Here is a 17,618-nt window from a genome sequence, read left to right as displayed (position 1 = left end):
ATACCCTGCCGTTTTCTGAAAAGTCATTTTCAGGTTCTAAAGTTCTTATTAAGGGGGTAGATTGTAATGACTACATTCCTGTTCCTCTCCATAATGTCTATTTGTCTTCGGACTTTGTTTCTGGACCTGTGACTTTAGGTATTAGGCCTTTTTTGCCTTTTGAAGGGATTCACCTTCTTCTTGGAAACGACCTTGCCGGGGACAAGGTCATTACTAATCCACTTGTGACTGATAATCCTAGTTTAGATCAGGATCCAGAGCCAATTGAACAAGAGATACCCGATTTATTTCCTTCATGTGCCATTACTCGAGCCATGTCAAAGAAAACTTCCGAGAATCAAAATACTCTCAAAAATAATGTCACAGATGTTGACTTAAATGACACCTTTCTCAGTCAGGTGTTTGACACGGATCATTCCGTTATCCCTCGAGGATTTGAAACTTCCAGTAAAACTTCTGCTGACCAAAGTCAGACATTTTCTAGATCAAATCTCATTGCAGAACAACACAAAGACCCAGATATTTTGTCTTTGTTTGACAGGTTAGATGATGAAGGTAAAACTTCAGATAGCTCTGTTTCCTATTATACAAAATCTGGTATTCTCATGCGTAAATGGAGACCTCCAGATGTCTTGGTTGATGACGACTGGGCTATAAAACATCAAATTGTGGTTCCAAAGCCCTATCGTGCTGAAATATTGCGCCTGGCCCATGAAACGCCCTGGGCTGGTCATTTGGGAGTAAGGAAAACTTATCATAAAATTCTCAGTCACTTTTATTGGCCTAATCTCAGGCAGGATGTAGCACATTTCTGTAAAACTTGTCACACATGTCAAATGGTAGGAAAGCCAAATCAGACCATTCCAAAGGCCCCTTTACAGCCAATTCCTGCATTTCAAGAACCATTTAGTAGGATACTAATAGACTGTGTTGGGCCCCTACCAAAAACAAGATCAGGAAATGAGTACATGTTGACAATAATGTGTACATCAACTCGGTTCCCAGAAGCCATACCATTGAGAAATATAAAGACAAAGACTATAGTGAGAGCTTTAGTCAAATTTTTCACTTTATTTGGCCTCCCTAAATGTGTCCAGTCCGATCAAGGCTCCAACTTTATGTCTGGTATTTTTCAACAAATAATGGATCAGCTAGGCATTAAGCAGTATAGGTCATCCGCCTATCACCCAGAAAGTCAGGGTGCTCTTGAGCGATTTCATCAAACTTTGAAAAACATGATTAGGACCTACTGTTTTGACACAGAGAAGCAGTGGGATGAAGGAATTCATTTCCTGCTCTTTGCTGTTAGAGAGTCAATTCAAGAGTCTCTTGGTTTTAGCCCATTTGAGCTTGTATTCGGACATACAGTCCGTGGCCCACTTAAGCTCGTTAAAGAGAAATTCCTATCAGACGATGATGATTGTCTGAATATTTTGCAATATGTGTCAGATTTTCGTACAAAACTCTCTAAAGCATGTGAATTAGCCAGAGAAAATCTTGAGTCATCTCAGCAGTCAATGAAAACCAAATATGATAAAAGCACCTCAAAACGGAAGTTTAAACCAGGTCAAAAGTTCTTGTTCTACTTCCAATTCCTGGCAAACCACTCCATGCTCGTTACTTTGGGCCATACCTAATTGATAAGAAATTGAGTGATTTAAATTACATCATAATAACACCTGACAGGCGAAAACAAAAACAGCTATGTCACATAAATATGCTTAAGCCATATTTGGATAGGGATAATCCTACTATAACTCAGCCTGTCAGTGCAGTCAGTTCAAACCATTATGAAGATAGTGATACTGAAACTGACTTGAGTGAAAATACTCTAAACTCAAAGCTGGGCTCGGTCAAGCTTCAGAACTCAGAAATCCTGGAGAAGCTGGAGTCTACAAAGTTGGCACACCTCCAGCCAGAACAACAACAACAGGTGAAAGAACCAATCCATGAACATTTGTTCCAAGATGTTCCAACGAGGACAAACATCATCTACCACAACGAAGATGTCTGCGACAGTAATCCAGTGGAACAACATCCAGACGGACTGAATCCTGCGAAAGCGGAATATCTCCAGGAGGAAGCCAAGTATTTGCCGAACAATGACTTTATCGAACTCAGTAAAAATAACCGGACTTTGCCGTGCATACTTTATGCCAAATTCAGTGCCATTTCAAGTTTTCCAACAACAAATTGCAAGAAGATAGTCATGGGACATCCTGTTTGCTATTTTTCACGCAAATTTAACAAATCCCAGAGAAACTACTCTACAATTGAAAAAGAGTGTTTATCTTTGATATTAGCTTTACAACATTTGAAGTTTATGTTACTTCTTCAAATCAGCCAATAGTGGTTTATATTGATCACAACCCTCTTGTTTTTCTGCAGAAATTTAAAGGCAAAAATCAGAGATTGCTAAGATGGAGTTTAATGTTACAGGAGTTTAATCTTGATATTAGACATATCAAAGGCAGAGACAATTTAATTGCAGACTGTCTCTCTCGTATTTAGAGTTTATTGTTATTTCACTTTCAAGAATTTTATTGTTGTTCACTTTCAAGAAACTTTACTTTAGAGTAAAACAAAATTTGAGTACTTAAATCCTTTTCAAGATTACATTTGTAAAAGAAAGATTTTTCTTTGAAAAATTTTCTTTTTTTGAAGAGGGGGGTGTGTTATGTAGGTCATTTCCCCCACACTCATCATGACCTGAGTTCAATTAGTCTAGAACATTCTCAAGGTCACTGCCCTTGATGACCTCACAACCTTGAATTCAATTAGTCATGTTTGGAATGTTCTGGAAAGTTGATTAGTTGTGTAAGGGAGATAATTTTAGAACAGTAATTAGCATGTCAATAAAAGTTCTAGATTGTTCTTATATGCCTTTATAAAAGGGACGTGCACAGCTTCCAGTCAGACTTTTGGGATCGTGTCTCTTGTGTGTTACTAAACTCCAGCAGTAGTCATTCTCAAGACTTTCAAGACCTTCACTGCCAACGCTGGATTTATACTGTGGACTTTGTGTAGCTTCAAGCCTGCAAGCCAAAGGACTGTTCATTCATCCAACTGACTGTCACAACTCTGAGACTGGAGCTTTGCCGTCCCAGCTGAGATAAGTAGTCTGTACACTTTTAAAGCTTGTACTCTATCCCTGACTTAGCAATTAGTTTTATTTTCGTAATAAATTTTGTTTAAACGTTAACTGCTGAGTTCACCCTTTTGTTCGTTTTCTCTGCACGTAACACTGAAATATATCGAGCAAAGAATAAGTGTGACGTCACTATGTCATGCGCTAGCTACATTCTCACAATTGATACATTATTTTGTTGTACCAAACGTTACTTAGACTTCACTTGAAAATACACGTAACGCGTACGTTACATGGCACTATTTTTTAAGACGCCAAAAAGCCTTGTAAGATCCTTAGAAGAGCGGCGACCGTTTTACTTTTACAGTGGAACTCGCTAGCGTACGCAAAGAATAATGACGTATCATGACGTTGACCTTAACACACCATGTAACTGAAAACGTCACTGGGATGAAGCAATGCTGTTATTCGTTTAGGGCAATTTAATATAATCGCATATGAAAAAAGAGATATATACCTACTTGACGTTTACATAAGTACGACATACCTACAGCTTTGTTGACAGTTACATTTAAGTTTGCCGCTCTGGTAGAAATAGTGCATCAACTGCAGACATGTGTCTAAAATAGAAAATGTATTGAATTGAGCCGAACGGCATGCGGATTGGCATCGATTCTATTGATTGGCGTGACAGCCGTTGGGGCTACATGATAACTGACTTACATGCTATTTTGTTTGGTAATTGTTACTTTCTGTTCATTATTGATAACACGATCTACATATCACAAAATTAATATGTTAATGTCTCAAATATGTCAATCAGGCACTAACTTTCTTAACATGAATAATATCAAATATAAATTTACACAACAAAGGATGTGTCACAAGCAAGGAAGAGAAAGGAAAACATTTGTTGATAAATTTAGTTTTATTCAGTTCTCTAAGATGTGTGTCAGGACAAAAGTATATTTAATCAATGATGTACTAGTATATTTATCAATTTAAGGAAAACGTTTCTAAAAGCATCAAAATGCTTTGACGACAAGGTAAAGGCCCCTGGAAATGTCGCCCTGTATACAAAATGCTAATTGTCGGCCATCGTCATGTATTTTCGGTAGCTTTCTCGTCATGCAGTGACGGTGGATGACCATTGGTCTCGTACCTACCTTGGGTTTGTTGAGAACGTCACAATATGGTTTGTCTAGATAAATGACATCTACACATCCGCAAAACCTAAACATCTCTCTGTTCAAGCAATCTCTTTGACAAGCCTACCACGAAACAAGCGATGTGAAGTAATAAAATAAAAGTTAGGGCGGAAGAAAGAAATAGAACACCATAGATAATACAGATATTTACACTAAACAATATTTCGATGGACAAAACACATAGAAGTTTAAGGTTGGTTTTCCTTGATGTCGTGTAAAGGGTGATACAATATATATAAGGGTAAAAGAATACGTAAAATTAGGGAGCATTCGTTTTTTAGAGGGTAAGGGGATCGGTTGAAATCAGGGGCGTTGAATTTTACAATCAATGATGGAGAGAGAGGGTCAAATATTACGAAGGTTTATATGGAGCTACGGAAAAAAATTGGCTTTGGAATTTCACCTAAATATTGCTTGATTCATCATACATTGTAGTCTATGAGGAAACTATAAATATTTTTAAATACAAAACTAGCTAAATCCGGGTATTCATAGACTGTTAATTATTGATATTAATGTACTTATCAGACTTGAGAGATTACAAATCCATGTGTGTGCGAGAAATTTGATTTTGCAATGTCATTGAAATGTTGATTCACTATACATTGCAGTCTATGAGGAAACTATTAATAATTTTTTAATACAAAAGTAACTAAATCTGCGTATTTATAGATGTTTGATTATTGATATTAGTGTATTAGTTGATTAGACTAGTGTGATTACATGTCCATGTGTGTGCAAGAAATTGATTTAGGAATTTCACCGAAAATATTGATTCTCTATACATTGTGGTCTGTTAGGAAAGCATGACATATTTTTTACAATACAAAACTAGCTCCGTGCTTTTATAAAAGTTTGACAATTGATGTAAATTTACGTGATAACAATATTATGTTTGAAAGAGCAGATCTGAAAAACAAAAATGATATTGGAATTTTAACCCAGGTGATTATTTATAAAGTTCAAAAAGGATTCTTTGAAAGTTCAAAGGTGAAGTCAATTAAGATGTTATTGGTACGGACTGTGACATCTGGGGGTGGGTCGCTGTTTTTTTTGTTCATGGTCACTCTTTTTCTTGCAAACACTTTTGAGGGCCAAAGTTTTCACCCCAGGGCCATAGGGTGCAAAGGGTTAATGGATCAAATCTGGTGAATTTTTTTCGGGGGGGGGGGTCACATTTTACATTGATGAATGGGGAGATCAAAGTTGAGAAATTTAATGTGGAGGGGGCTTTTTTACATTTCATTTGTCGCTTAAGTTTCAACGACACCCCCATAAAAAGAATGCTCCTTAAATGACCTGCCTTCATTATGTCCGCATTGTATAACTGTAGAAAGCAACCATAGCAGGTCTGATAAATTTGTAGGTTATGCATTGAAATTTTGCAGTGTTACCATGTTTTTTATATTCTTTATTAATATGAAAAGAGAATGATTACCATGTTTTCCCGACGAACTTTTTACAAAAAATTACAATGTATGCTTACCAGCATAGAGTAAAAAAACGCCCCGGAGTCTACATTGATTTGGTTTGTACAGTTGCCATAAGGATGGCTCAGTCTATGTTCGTCTCGCTGAAATTACAGTATCGATAGAAACAATATTTCAAAGAACACATGAATGTACGGCAGTGTAATGTTCACTGTACTGTATCTAAAATCAATGGACCTGTAAAATGCAGAACGGTGAATATCGTTTGAGTAAAACGAAATCGAAATTTAGGTCCAAGCGTGTAATTGTAGAAGGCGCGTTGTTATAAAATTAGCACAATTATATTTGTCACACTCATACCTACAACGACCATCCCAATAGGAACTTTCTGAAGGTACGAAATGTTTTCTCTAAAACGTATAAACTCGCTGTACCAATAATCTTGAACAGCATAGTACAAGTGCATGAGCAAATGGATGACACTGAATGCTTTATGAGAAAGACAATGATACTTGCACTGATATGTTTGGCCATTTCGAGTATTCTTACTAAAAGAATAGATGTTTCCATAAATTGTGGGTTTTGGCAAAATAAATGACAGAAGTGACTTTAATCACTTATCATTCTTACATACACGTTTTTAAACCGCTTTTTGGAGATCAGAGTCCGGAGGGATCTTATTACCTTGTAAGACAGCAGATACCAAATACAAAGCAACTTAAATTAACTAACCTCATTGATGATGACCGACGTGGCTGTTCCGGTCTTTGCATCAATACCCTCGTCTTCTGGGAAAGGCGTGGTTTGTTGATTATGTTATCACAACTCTTACTCCTGTTTCCTGTCCAAATATGCCTATGTATTCGGCTTGTTCGGTAAACATAGTCAGTTTTAGACCTTAAACAAACACAAAATTATGTTATTCCATAACAACAAAACAACAGCCGAAGATAATATAACTCTTTAACTTATTACCAACTCTTTGATTCCCATAGCCCTACATACAAATATTATCATTTCTTTTAAAAACATCTGAGGAATTTGGCAAGATTTAGTTTTCTCTAATTGTCCTCTCTATTAAATGTGTATTGATATAGCACACGGCAACATTGATGCTAGGATGGCTGACGGGTTCGTTTATAAACATCGAGAATTTCTCTGACCTACAGGTGTGGTTTGGTTCATTTCCTTTCAAACGTCTTTTCCAAAAGTACACTTACCAAATCCGATCCCGTGTTGGAGGCCTTCCGTAATGGAGAGCCGTTTCTTCCGTGGTTGAACGTGTAGCAATTGCCATAGACATCATTTTGGAATTGATGGAAGTCTCTAAAAATGATGGACCAATAAAAGCACATTTTTTCTAACGTACAGTAGGCTCTTCTGAATATTGTCAACGTTATCTACATTCAAACTCTTATCAGTAGTAATAATATTAGGTTTCCCCAATCTATAGACAGGGATGACGTGTTCTCTTAAGGCAGTGGACCAAAGTTCGTCGAAGAAAAAGATATAAGAAGAGGTCCTAAAGACGACTTTTTTTTGCAATGAAATGAAGAACTCCCTTTTACTAAATAATGTACACCAAGAACATCTTACATACTTTACACTACATTCCGTTGATCATACGTGCACTGAACAATTAAGTCTTGTCCCTGGTGGCCCATGCTTCTAAGTTCGCCTTGGCTGAGCTTTAATACTTGGTTCAGATCACTGAAGTCCGGAGTGTTACTGGAAACCAAGAAATGGCCCCATGACGGAGGGTACTGTTTTGGTATGAAATCTGTCGCTCTGTTGACAAAAAAGGTCTCTCGAAAATCTTCATAGACTGTCACATCATCAGAGATTTCAAGATATCTCGTGTTCCAGCCTCTCTCTGATGTGACGTCACGCACAGCTAAAATTTAAATAAATTAACCGATTATAAACTCTGACCATTCTCATCAGATGAAGGTTGTAGTAAAATATGCCTATTATTGGTCACTTTGGAGCTGAAAATTTTTCTCCTGTCAAACAGGAAAGCACTATCAAATTTACTAAAGTTTAGAGTAATCGGGACGTAAAACGTATGACTTCACTTCTAGATTTTAGGTTGATTTTATGTTCAATGATGATACAAAGAAGATTATTTTTATGAGAACTGAATTGGGGCCACATTTGTTCCATAAATTTTACAGACAAAACCCATTTAATTCTATATGCTATGAATTTCAATTAAGTGAAGTGCAATGTAATTGGCTATACATGTAATTTGACAGGCAATTTCATTAAATTTTAAACCGTTAGACTTAATTTTTTCACTACACTTCTTGCAGGATTATTTTCGATTATTTTCAACCATTATTGAAAACCTCATAAAACGATAGTAGTAGTAGTAGTAGTAGTAGTAGTAGTAGTAGTAGTAGTAGTAGTAGTAGTAGTAGTAGTAGTAGTAGTAGTAGTAGTAGTAGTAGTAGTAGTAGTAGTAGTGTGGTGGTGGTGGTGGTGGTGGTGGTGGTGGTGGTGGTGGTGGTAGTAGTAGTAGTGTTGATTCGTTTATTCAGAAAGGAGTCTTAACCATATAATCACTATAATCAGAAGGAAAGAAAAAGTTACACACTTAGTATTCAATAAAACTTACTGAAACGACAATCAAGACCGCTCAATCAAATTAGAGTGGATGATACATTCATTTATCAGTTCATGAAACAACCACTTACCGTATTCACAATTGTATTCATCATCACTGAAATGACAGTCAACGAAACGATCGCACTTTCGTTCAGCAGGGATACATTTGACGACAATACGTTTACCCTCTTCGAATCCTGATCGACAGGTATACTGAGATGAATTACAAACTGCAAGAATCGTGTACAATGAGTTTATTGATACTAATAGTTTTCCCACGAAAAATATTAAGCAGAAAGGGTTTATCTCAAAACATTATGGTACCTTGTAGGTAAATGTACGCAAATTTATGCAAATCTATAAATTTCATATCAAGTGATCTAAAACTGCGACAAACGATACTTACAACCTATACCTGTAGCAACTATCAGGACATTATTCAGCTATTACAATAAATGCAGTAGAAATATCAGTACAGAATATGTGAACTCGATGGACAATGAATGTCAGATTTCGTAGAAATATCCGTGGCTGTCCTTCTTGTACAAATGTAGCAAAATTACTTATCACTGACCTAGTTGGTAAAGATATTGGGCATGTGAGTATTTCACTCACTTTAATAAATGACTGCAGAAATTAATGTTAGTTTCATGGAGAAAAGAGAATACCTTCAACAAGTCACAGTATCCAAAACCCAACTTTTAGGATTAAACAAACCGTACAAAGAAACTGACATAAATGTTTTTCTTTTTCTCTTTGTTCCTGTTATGGACTCTGAATGTGTTTCAAAATTGCACGTTTCGAAACGAACATTAGGAAACGTGGTCACGTGATGATTGGGTTCTAAGATAACAGTTACACAATCACAGGAAATTACAGTTAGATTTCTGTGACAGTCTGCCTGTAACATACTTACGTTTACAATTTAGTTCATCGGTACCATCGCCACAGTCGTCGACGCCATCGCATACAAGAGACAAGTTCACACACCATCCACTGGCACACTGTAATTGATCTTCATCGCAGGTGGCTAAAAAAAATCACTATCGTGACTTTGATGTTCCTGTCTATTATGTTTTCCGGTTGGATATGATAAAACAGCGTTCTCGTGATGAACACATACGAACGATAGCATGCTTCGGTTTCTCATGTGTTTTCGGGTTAAATTTAAATTGGCTGTGTTTTCTGTATTTTTTGTTTGCTTTACATCAGCCTCACGGAGCTCATCAGATAGGCTTATTGTCCGTCTTCGTCAATCTATCCGTCTACTGTGTGTCAACAATTACCTTCTCTGAAACTACTGGTTTGATTACGTATGTAGGTTTCGTGATGTGAGCTTTGTTAGGTTTGTTCAAATAGTGTTGAAATTTGCATATTTATCTTTTTAAGCAATTTTCCGGGTTTTGGTAGAACAATCTTCTTCTCTGAAATAAGTTCTTCTTAGGGCTACGTTACTTGGCTTTGTTCAAATTGTTGGGAAATTTACATATTTGTATCTCTGAGCAGCTGTTGCTGTTTTTGGTAAAAAATTCTAAGTCAGCAAAAAATGCCGTCTGTACGTATACAGGCTAGGATGACTAGCTCAACATCGTGTCCTCACTATGCTTTGGGTAAGGAACAGGAACAAGTAGTTCACATTAAAAATATTTGAAAAAATCATCTAAAGTCACAGTTACTGACTCGTTCACTCAACTTTGAGTAAGGGGACTATCATAGTATGGTTCTTCAGTTTGCCACTTTTTCAGAGTTGCTGTTTGAATTCCAGCAACACCCATATCTGAGTTCTCTAAAATGTCACAGAGGGGCTGTATCAGCTGCTTTTTAAATATTACATAGTCTGTTAAATGAGTGTATACTTTTTTTAAAAAATCCTACCATTGCAGAATATCTCATCACTGCCATCACCACAATCTGGTCTGGTTAGTTCGTCGCAGTACAGATGATGACGTATACACTGACCACTGCGACATCGGAAATATCCTCCCGGACACTTATCTGCGATGAAAAATTACCAGGTATCAATATCTCTATCCACATTTAGCTACACATGAATGTCCCGAAACCGATGTATTCCGGGTGCCGTACATGAAAATACAACACATACAATTTCCTATGTTTGTTTACCTTTTGGAGTTATTGGATATTGACAATCAAAAGCCTTTTAAAGTCATTCAAGATGAGCAATTAATAGACACCTTTGCAGATAACTACGAGAAAATGTTAAAAAAGCAAGAAATAGAATATATATATATATATATATATATATATATATATATATATATATATATATATATATATTTGTGTGTGTAATTATCTGTGTGGGTCTGAGTCTTTTCCGTTTTTTCTTAAATGTCCTATCTATCTATCTATCTATCTATCTATCTATCTATCTATGTACCTATCTATCTATCTATCTATCTATCTATCTATCTATCTATCTATTTATCTATCTATCTATCTATCTATCTATCTATTTCTCTATCTTTAAATCTTTAAAAGTTAAAAATTCTAAAGCTTCAGATGCAGGACCAGATCCTGATAGAGTAAAACGATTTCTTACAATTCTCACAGTTCACTTCATCCTGGTGGGCAGGACAGTTAACCACTGAGTCACATCGTTCTTCGATTGGTTTACAGTCCAATCCACAACGAAATTGAGATTCCAGACAAGTGTCTGCAATAAAATATAATTCCTAATTTAGAACACATGTGCTATTGCCTAAACTAAGATCTGAACAAATGAAATGGAAACCCCACTGCTTTAATACGATCTATTCTCTATTGACCCTTACTTTGACCATATTACCATCATACTGACATCCTATAAACATTACAGGCTGAAGGCACATACAATGCTGTTGCACGAAATTATCACTTCAAAAATAAATTCTAGAGTACACCACAAGAGCGTGTCACTTTCCTATCACGTGTCTATCAAATGCCGGATTCTCTTATCTTATATTATTATGAATGGTAGTCTAATCAGGTGAGACAATGCAGGAAGCCATTTTGCTGAGAAGCAGTTGTAATGTCGATCCGTAAAATTGATTCCATTGACTAAGATAAGATGGATTCACAATTATACGAAGCTAAGTTTCATTAGAAAATTTAAAATTAAAGTAGTCATTATTACATGACTCTTAATGAACGATTAGAAAACGGCCACCACTTTCAAGTGCGACCACGCGACAGCATCCATTTATGTCGATGTGAGTGAGCCGACCATTGCCATATTTAATCTTTCTGTATCATCTGTAATGTGAGATCTTTGACTGATGAACGTGAACTGCTGATATCATCATAATATACAAGTACCATTCCACCAAAAAAAAATCATTTTTCATCAAATGCATCGTCTGTCATTGAATGAACTTGTGAAGACTCACAGTTTTCGCATATGGACTTGTCTTCCCCATAGAAACAGTCGTCAATCCCGTCACACCAGTGTATATCACCAAGACAGAAGAACGTTGGATTGTAATCGCCTGACAAAAAACTTGTGCACAACGATGTTCCTTGTAAACAGTCCTCTGCAAGTGCCAAAAGCAAATCGTCTTTTACATTTTATCGAAAATACTGTTCCGTGTTCACATATCTTGTCAATTTGGATAACGAAAATGGACGAGTCAAGCTGAGGTTTGCGTTATATTCACGGTAAATCAACGTTGGTCAATGTTTTCTAATTATGTAACACCCGCTGGAAATGTAACATCATCACGCCAATATTTCAAATACATATGCCTTGTCCAAGGCGTTAAATAAATGTCTTCACCAAAGAGGTATATTTACATTCATTTTGAGAAAATTTCTGACAAAAAACATCGAATCATGTTACTGTAAGGTGAAACACACGAAGTTCCTACCTTTTGTACAATTACGTTCATCACTTTTGTCAAGACAATTGGGAAAGAAGTCACATCTTTTATTTTTGTCAATGCACTGGCCATTGTCACATTGGTGTTTCCAAGGTGGGCATACAGTTGCATCTGAAATGCCATGAAAGCGTTATCTGATGAAATTCGGGAGGTAGAAGTGTCATGTGACCCAATTTGGTAAACAGGTCAATTACACATCTATTAAATCAATATATCGATTTGCATAGTCAGACTAATGGGCCATTTAAACAAATTACCAATTGTAAATAAGTAAACCAGTAAAGTAAGGTCGTTATTCGCTTTTTTGAGGCCATCGGTTCAATAAACTTAAACATGACAGTGAAGGAAAGTACATAACTTTACTGGTAAATAGTATAAAAACATACTCCACGCACTCACTGTTCACTTATCCCTTCCTAAATTTCATGGAATGTATGCTGCTAGACGCTGAATTAGGTTTGGATCAGTTGATTTCATAATGAATATAATGTTAAGAATTCTTCATGACATTCCAATGGCAATGGAAAGGTAAATACATTAATGACATGTACATACTCTCCTCACAGTTTTCTTCATCGGTCAGGTCAAACACCGAAGTGTAGGCACAGTCGTAAGACCCGTCGCATATCTTGGAATTATCCACGCAGAGATGAGAGCGTTTGCACTTCATCATGCCGACAGGACACTGGTCTATATGGGAAACCACGTTAAAGTATAGCTTATATTAGCCGACTGGTTCTGTCTCAGGTCTCTCAGCTAGGCGACTGATGCCGTATGTTGTGGGTTCGAATCCGATTGAAAACTATCCGTATTTCATATGCTCGCACACACAAATACAGACACATACAAACCACGCGTACCTACATGCACACACATGCATGCATACATACAACATACATACATACATACATACATACATACATGCATGCATGCATGCATACATGCATGCATACACACTACATACATACATACATACATACATACATACATACATACATACATACAACATACAAACATACATAGCCTACATACATACATAGCCTACATACAGACAGACAGACAGATAGACAGACAGACAGACAGACAGACAGATTGACAGAAAGAACAAGTCAGTCATTTAGACAGACGGACAGAGTTTATCGTTGCCCTATGCGTAAGTCTCAAATATAGACTTCTTATGAAACATTTCATTCCGTGCTTTGCTTTTTTCAATATTATATGTAGCTGATGATGTTATTTTAGTTTATTCCTTTTTGCATTTATTTGTATTTTTGCACAATAAACTACGTCACCTATCAAACAAGAAAGTTTCAACTTTCAACTGGTTACCCATTCCATTAACCAGGTTATCATTCAAAATCGCAGTCACAGAGGTAGCATGTTTTAAAGTTTTACTCACAATGATCACATCCTAACTCGTCTTCCTTGTGTTCACAATTTGGATAGCCGTTGCATCGAAGAACTGCATGGATGTATTGATGATCGCCTTCACTACAACTCCACGTTTGGTTTTGATATAGCCCTGAGGGGATTAAACATGTTAGACTGCCGTGCGCTGTATGTACAACCGTAATGTCCGAGAATAATGTTGGCAAGAGTGAATGAGTAGTGGACATAGTGTTTCACATCGAGTATTTATCGTCTGGGGATCATTAAGATCAGGAAAGAGTGTATGGTAAGAATCATTCCCCTTCAAGGCAACTCTGTTAACTCACATCGAAGCAATTTTGTTCCCTGATCTCTGTTAACTCACATCGAAGCAATTTTGTTCCCTGATCGTCGCCTAGCGGTACAATCTTCCTATTGTTTCATTTACAAGTATTTTTTGTAGATAATTCTTCGTAGATATGTTGAACAATTGATCAAGATCAGGACATTACCACCATAATATTTTGACAAAAAGTCATTAATTCAACGCAAAAGCACCTACCTCCTTGACAATTTGTTTCATCTATACCATCTGCACAGTGCGTTATTCCATCACAAAGTCTATCATCGGGAATGCATTGGCCACTGTCACACTTAATGGTTCCATACGGGCACTTAAAATAATCTGTTAACGAACAAGGTGAAGAGATTCTGATATTCGTGCCTGTGATAAGGTTTCTCGAAACCGCCAATGACAAGTAATAACTAATGTTGGATATCATATCTCACAAGTTTCATCTGAATAAATTTCTCTCGCTGCATAAAGTCCTTGATTGTCGCCTTTAAGCGGATGTACGTTGACTTTGGAATTTGTCACAATTATGCCAGAAGCTTCTTCACTTGTACGATTCTCATTTTCACACCCTTCCGATTTTACAGTTGTTAAATCTGCTGGTCAAATCTTTGCTTGGCACAGTCAATAGTTCGTGACTAGAGGCAAGATGAGTAATCTTCCATGCGTGAACATTTTTTAAATCAAAACCCCTTTGAGCGCCAAAGTCCATTTTTGTCACCTTTATAAAACATACCATAGTCTATTTATTCGGATTTTTGCCAAAATTTTGAAAAAAAGCTTGTAGCCTATCAAATGTGACGTCCTTTGCCCGAACATCATAAAAAAATTACCGAATAATTCATAAAAATCGGTAAAATGTTACTGCACTAAAATTTTGGTTGGAAAAATTACGGCACTCAACGGGTTAAGAGTTTTGTCAGACACAATATGCAGAAACATGCAGTGACAACCTTTTCAATACTTTTATCAAGCTCATACTTTTACGATTAACAAAATGAAGTGACTCGTGAAAATAAACACTATGTAAATAGAAAATGTAAAGCGAGCGTTGCCAGCAATATTCTCCACGGGACTTGTTCGATATCTTTATCAACTTAAGGTAATGTACTTGGATGCATCATCTTCATGATCAGGAATATGTCCTTATTCATCAATTTCTAGCTGTTGTTTGTTTAATTGACTTGAAATCACAAGGGAAAGAATACCGGCACAGCTTATATGGACTATTGGACTTTTAAAGTTGCACCTTTACTTTCTGTAGAAAAGACAAGGTTATTTATGCTCACAATTTTGACATTCCGCCTCGTCTTCGCCATATTGACAGTCAACTTTTCCGTCACACGTATTCCGTTCTGGCAAGCAGATTTTAGTTTCATTTCCACCACAGTGCATGAATCGAAATCCTCCCGGGCAGTCAGAGTAATGCACTGATGCTATTGAGAAAAGTAACTTTTGCTGTTATGTATGTGAAGCGAAATTAAACGTTTGTCGAAGGCATCCTTTACAGTGCATGAACAAAGACATTTTCCACCTACTCATGATATTTTCTATTTTCCATTTGTTAATGAGGGCACGCGATCTATTGCGAACCGTTCTCTATTAGGTCTTGTACACGACTTTGAAGAACTGAACACAATTAAGGAAAGACGTATTCTACTACTATATCTCACGAATCGAACACACGTTTAGACCAGAGATGTCGCCGTAGAGCCGACGCCCATTGAGAAAGCACTGTTTGTTCAGTGAAACTATTGCGTTTATTGCTAAAAGTGACCGTGTACCATGGTGAATAGTGGCGTATTGCTGGCAGGGTAATGTCCAAAAGATGTTTCTATGTCACACCTTCATTTTCATCTTATCGAACTATTCGATTTTTTTGAAGTAATTTATGAACTATATAATGGCTTCCATCTTCAGACAGACTTTTTGAATTGCGTCAAACTGTCGTACACAGCAAAGCCTTACTTACGTAATACGCAACTTCGTCCAGTAGTCACATCGTAGTCGCATAATCCAACTGAAGAAGTATGGTGTGTGGAACGTGAAGCAATATGTGTAATGAACACTCATCTCATACAAGATCAGTAAAGTATTAATAGAGTTTTCAAGAGAAAGATGCACACTTTTAAGAGTACTTTGATTATGATTTAATGACGTTTTAATATATATGTATATGTATAAATATACGTGTATGTCTGTGACTGTCTGAACGCTTTTTGTAACACATAACACACACACACACACACACACATATATATATATATATATATATATATATATATATATATATATATATATATATATATATATATATATATATATTTTCAAATTTCTCAAAAGTGTTAGGTGCCATACAGCTGAATGTTGCAATATTACAAATTACTCATAAAAACAAGTGTGTAACTTAAAAAGAAAGCAGATGACATGGACACGATAAATTGTCCCGTTTTCAGAAATGGCTCCATACCTTTGTAGAGAGAACAAAACAGTCCGCCCGGTCCGCCCGGTTCGTCAGAGCCATCTTCGCAATCAAGGCGGTCATTGCAGAGGGCGTAGAGAGGAAGGCATTGACGAGTCTCTTCACATTGAAATTCTCCATAGTGACAGGGTACTGTATTATAATTTAAGGACGTGTTATATAAACAGAACATGTCAATGGTTTGTCTCTTTCTACCTCTGGAACGATAGAGTTAAGAAAAACCTCGCCGTACTTTATGGTAGTGACAAATATATTTTTATCCGTAAAGTTCCATTTCACAGTGCCCATTATATTAATTTATGCAGAATGTAAAAACGTCAATCTCTCAAGAAATTCGCATGGAATTCAGTCAGGAACAAACAGCTTAGGCACTGTTTCACAGCAATGGCGCTATTTGTCTCAAGATTTATCGCGATAATCACTGGTTGTGATGAATCACTGTTGTATTGAAAAGTTTGGTATCAGGTAAGGATCAGATTTAACTATACTCACTGATTGGACACTTTGCGCCATCAAGTTCATCGCTGTTGTCTCCACAATCGTTTCTAAAGTTGCATGTCAACTCAAGAGGGAGACATTTGCCATTATCGCACTTGTATTGATCTGGCAGACAGTTGTCTGGGGATATAAGTCGAAAGTTTAATTATAGGTTATTTTACTAATAGTTCCATGAGCAAAACAAAAAAATCTTCAGAAGCAACGAGTGGCGAGCGATCTTATCTCGTCTTGGTTGGTGGGACAAATCCCTGTATATTGCCAGTAATTTCTGAATGATGATCGCTGCACAGTAAGTGAGGCTACCCACAATTCCCCTTGATTTGTTCACTCAGACATTTTTTGCTAAAGGCTTTTTCAATTTTATCAGTTTCTTAACAATTTTAACTTACAATTTAAGTTCAGGATTATTTGTTAAAACTATGTTCCAAAATTATTGATTATGTTTAAAATTCAAGAGTAAATTGAATGAGAAGTCGATGTTTGGAGGTGCTAAAAATTGGCACACTTGTCAAGATAAAGTTATCAGCAACTAAGATGGTCTCATCATACCACCTGTCAAACATGCAAATTTCCTTTGTTATCAACATTAAAACAAAATCAATACCCTTTCTTTTGCCAACACAGATGCAACTTATTCCCTTAGTTTCCTTGAAAATATTGTGTATGGCTGTCAAAAATTTATGTCGACAAAATTACAAAATTGCTATCTC

General features: G+C 36.5%; 1 protein-coding gene across 1 annotated transcript in view; it reads right to left on the bottom strand.

Moving 5' to 3' along the window:
* LOC139137389 (G-protein coupled receptor GRL101-like) overlaps nucleotides 1–17,618 on the bottom strand; it is a 38,074-nt gene that overhangs the window by 8,830 nt on the left and 11,626 nt on the right. The window contains exons 3-21 of the mRNA XM_070705445.1: nucleotides 16,903–17,028; nucleotides 16,399–16,542; nucleotides 15,901–15,948; nucleotides 15,218–15,364; nucleotides 14,139–14,261; nucleotides 13,608–13,730; nucleotides 12,764–12,898; nucleotides 12,197–12,319; nucleotides 11,720–11,863; nucleotides 10,894–11,007; nucleotides 10,209–10,328; nucleotides 9,250–9,363; nucleotides 8,423–8,563; nucleotides 7,327–7,620; nucleotides 6,947–7,052; nucleotides 6,459–6,623; nucleotides 5,783–5,869; nucleotides 4,255–4,359; nucleotides 3,636–3,708 (exon numbers count right to left, since the gene is read on the bottom strand). Of these exons, the coding sequence (XP_070561546.1) occupies nucleotides 7,328–7,620; nucleotides 8,423–8,563; nucleotides 9,250–9,363; nucleotides 10,209–10,328; nucleotides 10,894–11,007; nucleotides 11,720–11,863; nucleotides 12,197–12,319; nucleotides 12,764–12,898; nucleotides 13,608–13,730; nucleotides 14,139–14,261; nucleotides 15,218–15,364; nucleotides 15,901–15,948; nucleotides 16,399–16,542; nucleotides 16,903–17,028 (1,895 nt within the window). The 3' untranslated portion in view covers nucleotides 3,636–3,708; nucleotides 4,255–4,359; nucleotides 5,783–5,869; ... (1 more) ...; nucleotides 6,947–7,052; nucleotide 7,327. The remainder of the gene's footprint in view (nucleotides 1–3,635; nucleotides 3,709–4,254; nucleotides 4,360–5,782; nucleotides 5,870–6,458; nucleotides 6,624–6,946; nucleotides 7,053–7,326; nucleotides 7,621–8,422; nucleotides 8,564–9,249; nucleotides 9,364–10,208; nucleotides 10,329–10,893; nucleotides 11,008–11,719; nucleotides 11,864–12,196; nucleotides 12,320–12,763; nucleotides 12,899–13,607; nucleotides 13,731–14,138; nucleotides 14,262–15,217; nucleotides 15,365–15,900; nucleotides 15,949–16,398; nucleotides 16,543–16,902; nucleotides 17,029–17,618) is intronic.

The sequence above is a fragment of the Ptychodera flava genome, chromosome 7, assembly GCF_041260155.1.
Source record: "Ptychodera flava strain L36383 chromosome 7, AS_Pfla_20210202, whole genome shotgun sequence".
Lineage (NCBI taxonomy): Eukaryota > Metazoa > Hemichordata > Enteropneusta > Ptychoderidae > Ptychodera > Ptychodera flava.
The sequence above is the reverse complement of the archived record's forward strand: the minus strand, read 5'-3'. Positions and strand labels throughout refer to the sequence as shown.